Here is a 9281-nt window from a genome sequence, read left to right as displayed (position 1 = left end):
GAGCCCTGGGAGGAGGCCAGCGAGACCGTGATTGATGGGGAAGGACTGCGCAGACCCTGGCTAGGGGAGCCCCTCCCCGGAGGCGCCTGTGGAATGTCCAGAGCTCCGGTCTCTCCTTGCTATGGGGGGGTGCCTAATCCTGGAGTCGCATTCCAGGATAAGGGGGGGTGGGGTGGGGAGAGGCTGGGCCGGGGGAGGGGCAGGAAAGAGGGCTATAAGGGCCGCAGCCCAGGCGGGAGGGAACCTGGCGGGCCATGGCGGATGTCCCCGGGGCGCAGCGACCGGTTCCCGGCGGCGGCCCAGAGCCCCGGGACCCCCTGGACTGCTGGGCCTGCGCTGTGCTGGTCACGGCCCAGAATCTCCTGGTGGCCGCCTTCAACCTTCTTCTACTGGCGCTGGTGCTGGGGACCATCCTGCTGCCCGCTGTCACCATGCTAGGCTTTGGCTTCCTCTGCCACTCCCAGGTAAGCATGCGCCCGCGTTGTCGGGGAAGGGTGGCGGTGGGGTCTGTGGGCCGCAATCTCGCCGGGCCCGGGCTGTTTGGCTTGGGTCTCACGCTGCTTCTTCTCCCACAGTTCCTGCGCTCCCAGGCACCCCCTTGCACCGCACACCTGCGGGACCCGGGCTTCACAGCCCTGCTGGTCACCGGATTCCTGCTCCTCGTGCCGCTGCTCGTGCTTGCCCTGGCCAGCTACCGCCGCCTCTGCCTCCGTCTCCGCCTGGCCGATTGCCTTGTGCCTTACAGCCGAGCCCTTTACCGGCGCCGGCGCAACCCGCAGCCTCGGCCAGCCCGGTCCTCGCCAGGGCCCCAGGTTGCTCCAACCTCAGGAAAGGTCTGGGTCTAAGGACCCTCGAGTCAAGAACAACCCTGACGACTGTCCTCCCTCCCGGTCGGCCCAAGGACTTGAAGCTTACCCTGCTCTCACCCGGGTCCGGCATCCCCTTAGGGAACTGAACATCTGTGGACCCAATTCTGGTGAAAATTTGCCACACCCTGAAAACCCACTTTCGTCTCACTACCCATATCTGAATTCTGAACATATGGGCTGGACCCTGCATCCCCCCAGCCCCCTGTGAATAGAACCTCGCTGGTGCTCTCCTTTTCCGGTGCTACTCCTAGTATTTACAGACGGGGGGCTGGGGGAGGGGTGGCGAGGTTGGAGGGGAAGGAGTCATCACACATCAATAAAGAATTAATGAACTGAATGCAGTCCTGGGATCCTGTGAACAGAGGGAGGGCACAAACACTATCATTCCTGAAACGTGCCCAGGAGCAGGAAACAGCAAACGGGTGAGGGGTGGGGGGTGGGGGTAGCTCTAGTTCGCAGGCCGGAGCATCCTCCAATTTCTTGGCCTTCCCTTATCGCATTAGCCCGCTCTTCCTGGCCAGACCCCAGAGCTCTGTCCCTGACCCCAAAGGCACCTCCTCACCAATAGAGTGAAGAGGGCCCGGCCTCTGTCGCCTGCCCTGCTCCCCTTGGGGACACAAGTCTGTTCTCTGACCCCAGCTTAAGAGGAACTCGGTGTTGCCAGGCCGGAGAGGGAAACAATGGGCCTTCCGGAGCAGGATGACACCCCCCTCCTGCCACAATTCTGGAGCAGCTGCGTGGGAGGGAAGACGGAGGGGCCCATCCTAGGGCCTGTGGATCTGAGGTTCAGCCTGTCCCCCATCCTGACCTCGAATGTGAGAGAACCTTTGGCAGTCCTGGACATCCAGGTTGTGGAAGGAGGGCTGAGTGCTCGCGACCTCAGATAAGCTTGCTCTAGGAATGAGATGTGCAGTCTCTGCCCCAGCATCCCAGCTACACACAGACAACAGGTTACGGTCAGTTACAGGTTTAATGAGGGCTGAAAGGCATGTGCGACAGGGCTCAGAGATAGGGAGGCCCCGCCAGGCTCTCTCTTTGCACCTCAATAGAAACGATGTGGTGTCCAGGTACCATGGCCAGACCCAAAACACGGGGTTCCCCGGCAGAGAAGGAATCTGGAAAGAGAGAGCATTAGGGAGGCAGGACAGGGTCGGCCCCGCCCCCTCTGAGCCACGACTTCTAGCCCCAGAAAATAAGGTGTGCGGCCAGGCACTTCAGGGGAAATCCCTTGCGTGAGGCTCCGCCGCATTCCCCGGTGGGTGTGCATTCCCTGAACACTAACCCGACGGCTTGAGGAACTCCTGCGCCGAGCCCAGAATAACGTTGCAGTCACGGTCGGTGCAGAGGAAGCAACCGACCAGGGTCCGTCCATCTGTCATGCGAATGCGCATAGTCTTGTTGAGCAGCGCCTCCAGCTGCTGCCTAGCGCGCGCAGCCGGCGAGTCCTCGCGCTCCCCGTCTGAGTCCTATGTGGGGCGGTACACGCACTCAGACCGCGCCGCCCGGCTGCAGCCCCCCCCGCGGAAGCACAGCTCCCGACAGCCTGCGGGGCGCTCACACGAAGCCCAGAGGCTGCCGGGACCTGCAGTTCCCCTTCCGTTCCCCCATCTTGCTCTCCAACAGCCCCTCAATCCCAGAACCCGAGCTAACCCCGGCGCTGGAGCTGCTTTGACGCCGGCTGCAACAGCCATTTTCCTCTCGTAGCAGCATCGTTGGTCCAGCTCCAGCCATTTGTTCCCAGGCCTCCTCCAAGCCCTTCAACTTCCTAAGAACCTTTTGAGTCCGGTGGTCTGAGATCTCGCGAGCGCTCCCGACCTATTTTCTTTCGCGAGATCACCTCTCCAGTTCTTCGTCTCTTCAGCAACTGCGGCGATCTCGCGAGCTTCTCCTACACCAGTGCCGCGGCTCAAGGAGGCCTATTACGCCGGACGTATTAAGATATCGCGAGAATTTTTCAACTCTCTAGATTCTTACCGGTCTCACTGGAATTTAGCGACAATTTCATAATTACACTCCTCCCCTTCGTTTTTTTTCTGCCTCGCGAGATAGTCTGTCCTAAAGAGTCCCTGTAGCCCAGACCACTGAATGAATTAAAACGGAGTGTGTTCTCTTTCTCGTCGACCTCCTGAAGACACAATGACCCGAACGCTGGGATCGGACTACGTTTCCCATGAGCACCCGCAGCCCCCGCCCCTCTGCCTGTACAGGGTTTAATCTCAGTGGACGGTGGCCGGAAAGGAACAATGGTTTCCATGTCAGCGGATAAACGCGCTCGCCTTAGCTACCGGACGAGGGAGGATGCAGTAGTGAGTGCGTGCTGAAAAGCGAGGAAGGAACTAAAGTCAGTGACCAATAGAGCAAGAGCTATGCCAAGCCGGGGCCTAGTGGCCGGGCCAAACTTGGAGTATTTTCAACGTCGCTATTTCACGCCTGCCGAGGTGGCCCAACATAACCAGCCGGAAGACCTCTGGGTGTCTTACTTGGGAAACGTGTACAACCTAACCCCGTTGGCACAGGAGTACAAGGGTAAGGGCTACACTTTGGGCCAGCGTCGGGGGTGTGTTCGGGGGTGTTTGGTTCTTGGATGGCTAGTACTGACGGCGGCTGCTCCTCCCCAGGAGACTTGCTGCTGAAACCCATCGTGGAAGTGGCGGGCCAGGATATCAGCCACTGGTTTGATCCGAAAACCAGGGATGTGAGTTCTTCTGGAAACTGGGGTTGAGGGGAGGAGGCGCTGGAGGGTTGAAGAGGAAAAATAGAGTCCAACCAGAGCCTGAGATAGTGACTGCTCCCATCCTCCTCCCCTGCTTTAAAGATCCGCAAGCACATAGATCCGCTGACCGGTTCCCTGAGATACCGCACCCCGCGGGGCCGCTTTCTGCACGTGCCGCCTCAGCTACCCCGTTCGGACTGGGCCAATGATTTCGGGAAGCCTTGGTGGCAGGGGTCGCGTTATGAGGTGGGGCGGCTGTCCGCCAAGACCCGGAATATCCGCATCATTAACACGCTCACGTCGCAAGAGCACACACTGGAGGTGAGAACTGGTGCCTGGGGGCAGGATAGAGGGAACTAAGAACCTCAGCAAAACTCCAGACAGCCCTGCAGGCCAGCAGCTCTCCACAACCAATGGAAGCTGTATTTTCTTCCCTTTTAGGGGTAACGGAGGAAAGGTTACCTGGGTCCTGGGGGTTGGGAATTCGAGCCCAGGGCGACAGTTTGTAAATCTTAGTGATGGTGGTCCTCAGAAGCTCTTTCGTGCTGTTTTTGTACAGCAGTTGAAAGTGTACTCTTTATTAGTCTACTTTATTGTGGGGATGAGGTCAGGGCAGTGACGTTTGGGCCATCTGTTTATTAGAAGTGGCTGCCACAAAGGCAGATAGGACTCGGGGGCCATTCATTGCATGCTGGAGCTTCAACTTTATTTCTGGGACCGTGGGGTGCCTTAAGCTGCTGTATCTGCCAAGGGAAGCACTCTAACCTCAGCTCTGTCACCTTTTGCGCCTCTGGCCTTTGCTTCGTGTGTGTGTGTGTGTGTGTGCGTGCGTGCGTGCGTGCGTGCGTGCGTGTGTGTGTGTGTGTGTTCCACCCAGAATTCTGGGGTGGGGTGCTTTCATGTTCTCCAGGTGGGGGCCCTGGAATCGATTTGGGAAATCCTACACCGCTACCTCCCCTATAATGCACATGCTGCTAGCTACACGTGGAAATATGAAGGCAAGAACCTGAACATGGATTATACTCTGGAGGAGAATGGGATCCAGGATCAGCAGGAAGAATTTGATTATCTCAATATGGACAGTACACTTTACACACCTGCAGTACTGCTGTACTTCAATGATGACCTCACAGAACTATAGGACAGGCGCTGTATGCCCCTGTAGACTCAAGACAGATTTGGAGTTTAGCTGTTTCTGTGCCCTGGAGGAAAACAGGTGGGGATGGGGAGGGGCGATGCCTGGACCTAGACCTTCTTTCCGCTCTGGGAGCTGGCATGAGGTTCCCATGCCCTACTGAAGTGTAAAGATCCTATTCCTCAAGTTCATTAGCATCTACTCTGAGAAAGCTAGGGAGAATGCTAGAAGTGGATTCATTTTTAGGACTGATACAAGAAAATAAAGTATCTTAGATCAGGGAGATGTAGAAGAGGATAGTCAAATAGAGCTCAGGCAGAATTTTTCCATAGTAAGAGAAAGAGAAGTTCTACACAGGGATGAGAGATGGAAGAACTCTTCTAGCAATGATGGAAATGGCATGGCTGCAGGAAGATAGGATTTACAAAGACAGGAAGAGGAGATGTCTGCCACTGGCCACACAAAACTGGTTAGTCTTTCTTCTGAATAGTATTTGGCAGCTGAAACTGAAGAGGAAGAGGGGAAGTGAATGGTCACCAGGTAATTCTGGCCAAATATTTTGCTATATATGCTCATTTAATATAACTACCAGTAAGACAGATACCATTCCCACTGTTCTACAGATAAATCTTCTAAAGCTTAGCAAGAAGCTTAATTGCACAGAAGGTACACTAGTTCGCAAACCAGAATGTAAATGCAGGTCTTCCCAATTCCAAAGTCCGTGTTCTTTTCAATATAAAGAGAATATGTCAGTGTCCCAGCTTATTGCATAATGGGAACCTATAGGCCTACTGTGTAGTCAGCTGTGGTGTGGTTTTTTTGTTTGTTGTAGTTATTGTCTCTGGAAGGGAGTTACCAGAGTTCTCCTGTGGCAGAGAGGACACAGGGAAGGCTAAGTGTCAGCTAAATAACAGCTGTTGAGGCTACTTCATGGTTAAACCCACAGCAAACCTTTCCTCTGACTCTTCTGAGGCACAGAGGTGGGTATACACTGACTCCAGGAAAATGAGAGTGGGAAAGGGCCACTGGATAGGCCACTTTGGATGGGGTACAAAAAGGAAGCATCGGCATGTATATTCATGATGGGCCTGTGCCTCTGACGGGAAGGTGAGGAAGACAGGGTTGGCCTTGCCAGATGGTGACGCTGCAAGAAGGAGCTTGACAGGGGTGATGCAAAGAGAGAAGCTAACTAAGTCAACTAAGCTAACTAAGTTCTCAAATGAGAACAACCATGGAGGGCAGTGGCCAGATTTAGTCCCCTATGACCTAAGCAGGGAAGGGGAAATGAGAATAGCAGGTGAATTTCTTGACAGTTTCAGGCAAAAAAAAGAAGCAGGGAGATGTTAGTGCATCTTCCTGGAAGGTGGCCCCCTATGAGACAGTGGGTGGGCTGCACAGGAGCGTGCTGAGGGGCTGATTAGGAAAGGCATGGACAGAGGTGGGGACGTCTGTGTCCCCCTTTGGCTTCAGCAGTGTCTGAATTCACTGTGAGACAGCTTCCATTCAGTCCCATGTAATGACAGAATCCATGAATTATCTGAATCATTTTGACGTTTCATCAACCCTGCAGCTGTTTCATGTGCATCTTGTTTGCTCAGTTAAACCCCAAACTATTTGAGAACCAAAACTATGCTGTTGCTCTAGCCTCGGCCTTAGGGCCTATGCCTATGGGATCTGCCCAAACCTGCCCCTCTTCCCAAATTTCCTACTTCAGTACCTCTTGCCAGACATACATCCGTGACACACACAGTCACTCTCCAAGCAAATTCTATCACCTAAATATCCCTGGGATCCATCTGCTTTTCTCAAAGCTGTCATTACTTCTGGTCTGGAGTACTTCCTAACCAGTCCTCCCATGTCCACTTCTGTCCTCCCTGGTGGCTCAGTGGTAAAGAATCCACCTGCTAATGCAGGAGACGCAGGTCGATTCCTGGATTGGGAAGATCCTCTGAAGAAGACAGTAGCATCCCACTCCAGTATTCTTGCCTGGAGAATCCCATGGACAGAGGAGCCTGACAGGCTGCAGTCCATGGGGTCGCAAAAAGTCAGATACGACTTAGTGACTAAACAACAGCCTCCACACAAAGCAGAGTGAGCTCTGAAAAACAAACCTAAACAGTTGCTTCTGGAATAGAATCCTAAATCCAAAGACCCTGCATAAATCAGCCTCTACCTGGTATCATCCCATCTTCATTCCCTACGTCCCAGTCACACTGGCTGGTATTCTGTTCTACTAAATGCCTTTCTGCCTCAGAGCTGGCACACAGGCTGTTCTCCCTGTTTGCAACACTCTTCCATTTCCCACCTTGCTAACCCTAAGTGTTTCTTCCTCACAGCGACCTTGTCTGATTTCTTGATGTAGGTCAAGACTTTCTGTTAAATCTTCTCTTAGCACCAGGCCTATTTCAGAGCGCTTATTACAACAGTAATGTTAACATTATGGATGTAATTGGCTGGCTGGCTGCTAGATTGTAAGCTCACAAGGGCAGATAGCGTGTCCATCTTGTTCACTGCTGTATTCCCAGTGTTGGGCACACAGTTGCTGCGCAATAAATTTTGATGAATGAACTCAAATGTTAAGTGAATTCCTCTGCCTGTAATAACTAGTGAATGGATGCTGTGTCCTGGCGGGCAGGATGGGACCAAGAAATAGGGTGTCTGGGTCCTGTACTGTAATCTCCATCCACTGGTTTCTTTCCTTGCTCGCCATAGATCCAAGACCAAAAGTTACTCCACAGAAGTTGTTCCCCTCACAGCGATTTTTTGGGGCAGTCGACCTGTCTTTTCTCTATATGGCCACCAGGTGGCTGTAGTCACCTATAGAGTGAAGGGAGAGGGGCCAGGACGAGGAAAAACACTTCCAACTTCTCAACAGGTTAGGATTAAAGGTAGCTGGCAGAAATGCATAGGTAGAAGGAAAGGATCAGAAAAAAAGAGAAAACAACATGGCCACTATTCTGTTAGCATTAGGTATATTACTGTTTTTAATATTTTTCATAAGCACATGCCAGAAAACGAGTGTAGTTTGATAAATAAAACTCATGGGATAGGCCACGAAGGGGGTCTGATTACAGGAGTGGGTGTGTACAGGGTGAGGCACAGAACTATGAAAGGGATGAAGAGCACAAATTTTTCAGATCATAGAATATGTTCATTTATTCTTAGTGGGTTTTGTTTTGTTTGTATAAAGCTTTCTACTGGGTACTACCTTGGTTCTTTAGATATCCAAGCCTGGATATTTGCATGAAGAGTATATAAATAATGCCTGTTCCTAAAACCTAGATTCTAAATAGAACATCAGTGTAGGCTTCAGGTCCTTCTGTGGTGGCCTCTCGTTTTGGAGGGAGGTGGGGTGGGGGTGGTATATTGAAAGAACAGTTCCCTATCCTAAGTAGATCACTGCAGCTTCAAAGAATTCACCTGGCGAATATTTCCCACAAGCCTCAGTCACTAGATGCACATACTGTTAGGGGTCGTAAAAAAGGTGTTATGTCCTTTGCAGGAAGTTTGTTCTCTCAATGGGCTACAACATGCACACATGAAAAGGTAAATGAATGGTAAAGGACAAAATTATGGACAAAAAAAGCTTCCACCTTTATGGCAAATCACAATTAGCCTGGGCCTGCAGAAATGATTTCTAAGTATTGTGTATGTGTGTTTAATTCTGCATGTGCAGAGATGGAGATGTGTATTATTTTGGATAAAAGTGCTATAATTTCCATCTGAGTCTCAAAATGGCCCAGCCCCTGACCCTGAAATAGTACACACATAAGCATAATCATAAAGACCCCAAAAGTAAAATATCAAAGGTGACAATACAATGTGGTCCCAGGATTCCTGTCACCTGCCTCAGTGGTCTACTTCAACCTGATACAAGACAGTCTTTGAAACAAGATAGTAATAGGCCACGCTGAGTGACATCACCTCCCTGCATGACATAGGCTGCTGTTCCAGTCACCTGCTGTTGCTTAAAACCATCCCCAAACTTAAGTGGCTTCAAACAACCACCATCATTTATTTTGCTGAGTCTGTAATTTGGGCAGGGTTCAGTGGAGACAGCTCGTTTTCACTCCATAAGGTGTCAACTGGGTAGATTACTGGAAGCTGGAGAATTCACTTTCAAAATGGCTCACTTGCAAACAGCTGGAAAGTTGATGCTATCTATGGGTTCTTCTCCATGAGGGCCCCTTCTCAGCTTGGGCTTCCTCAAGGCATGGTAGCTGGGTTCCAAGAGCAAGTCTCCCAAGAGAACCAGGAGGAAGCTCAAGCACTTTTTATAACCTCTCCTCAAATTCACGGGGAAGGAACTAGGCCTCACTTCTCAGTGGGAAGTGTCAAAGTCACACTGTAATAAAAACATGTTGGATATGAGTTATTATTGTGGCCATTTTTGGAAAATACAATTGACTACAGATGCCCTGGAGGCAAAAAAGGGACATCCAGTCAGTCTTGGGTAGCAGTAGGGTGTTGAGTCTTTCTGAAAACCAAAGTTGGAATCCTGGCCCCAACATCCACTTCTTCAATTCATTAACCCAATAATGAGCATCTGCTAATATATCAGGCA

At 51.6% G+C, this 9281-nt stretch overlaps 3 protein-coding genes across 21 annotated transcripts in view; 2 read left to right on the top strand and 1 right to left on the bottom strand.

Moving 5' to 3' along the window:
* Positions 1-244: 244 nt before the first annotated feature.
* On the top strand, positions 245-1206 carry TMEM88 (transmembrane protein 88). Its single transcript, XM_081578564.1, has 2 exons — positions 245-464; positions 576-1206. Exons 1-2 carry the CDS (start codon positions 255-257, stop codon positions 843-845), a joined length of 480 nt encoding a protein of 159 aa, XP_081434690.1. The 5' UTR covers positions 245-254; the 3' UTR covers positions 846-1206.
* Positions 1207-1820: 614 nt separating this feature from the next.
* Positions 1821-9281, bottom strand: part of NAA38 (N-alpha-acetyltransferase 38, NatC auxiliary subunit) — a 23666-nt gene continuing 16205 nt past the window's right edge. For 14 of the 15 annotated variants that reach the window (XM_081578568.1, XM_081578573.1, XM_081578565.1 and 11 more), the window contains 2 exons: positions 2152-2335; positions 1821-1984 (listed from right to left, as the gene is read on the bottom strand). In XM_081578568.1, the coding sequence (XP_081434694.1) occupies positions 1872-1984; positions 2152-2335 (297 nt within the window). In that variant the 3' untranslated portion in view covers positions 1821-1871. Of the gene's footprint in view, positions 1985-2151; positions 2336-2519; positions 3059-9281 lie in introns of those variants that run through there. The other variant, XM_081578581.1, reaches the window with a different exon arrangement.
* Positions 3170-9281, top strand: part of CYB5D1 (cytochrome b5 domain containing 1) — a 20119-nt gene continuing 14007 nt past the window's right edge. For 2 of the 5 annotated variants that reach the window (XR_014079187.1, XM_081578562.1), the window contains exons 1-3: positions 3170-3395; positions 3488-3564; positions 3685-3903. Coding sequence is in view for 3 of the 5 variants with exons in the window: in XM_081578562.1 (XP_081434688.1) it covers positions 3236-3395; positions 3488-3564; positions 3685-3903 (456 nt within the window). In the remaining 2 variants the exon portion in view is untranslated. Of the gene's footprint in view, positions 3396-3487; positions 3565-3684; positions 3904-4492; positions 7292-9281 lie in introns of those variants that run through there. The other 3 variants (XR_014079186.1, XM_081578561.1, XM_081578563.1) reach the window with 3 other exon arrangements.

This window comes from Giraffa tippelskirchi, chromosome 3 (genome assembly GCF_054371585.1).
Source record: "Giraffa tippelskirchi isolate mGirTip1 chromosome 3, T2T-mGirTip1v1.2.pri, whole genome shotgun sequence".
NCBI classification, from domain to species: Eukaryota; Metazoa; Chordata; class Mammalia; order Artiodactyla; family Giraffidae; genus Giraffa; species Giraffa tippelskirchi.
The sequence above is the reverse complement of the archived record's forward strand: the minus strand, read 5'-3'. Positions and strand labels throughout refer to the sequence as shown.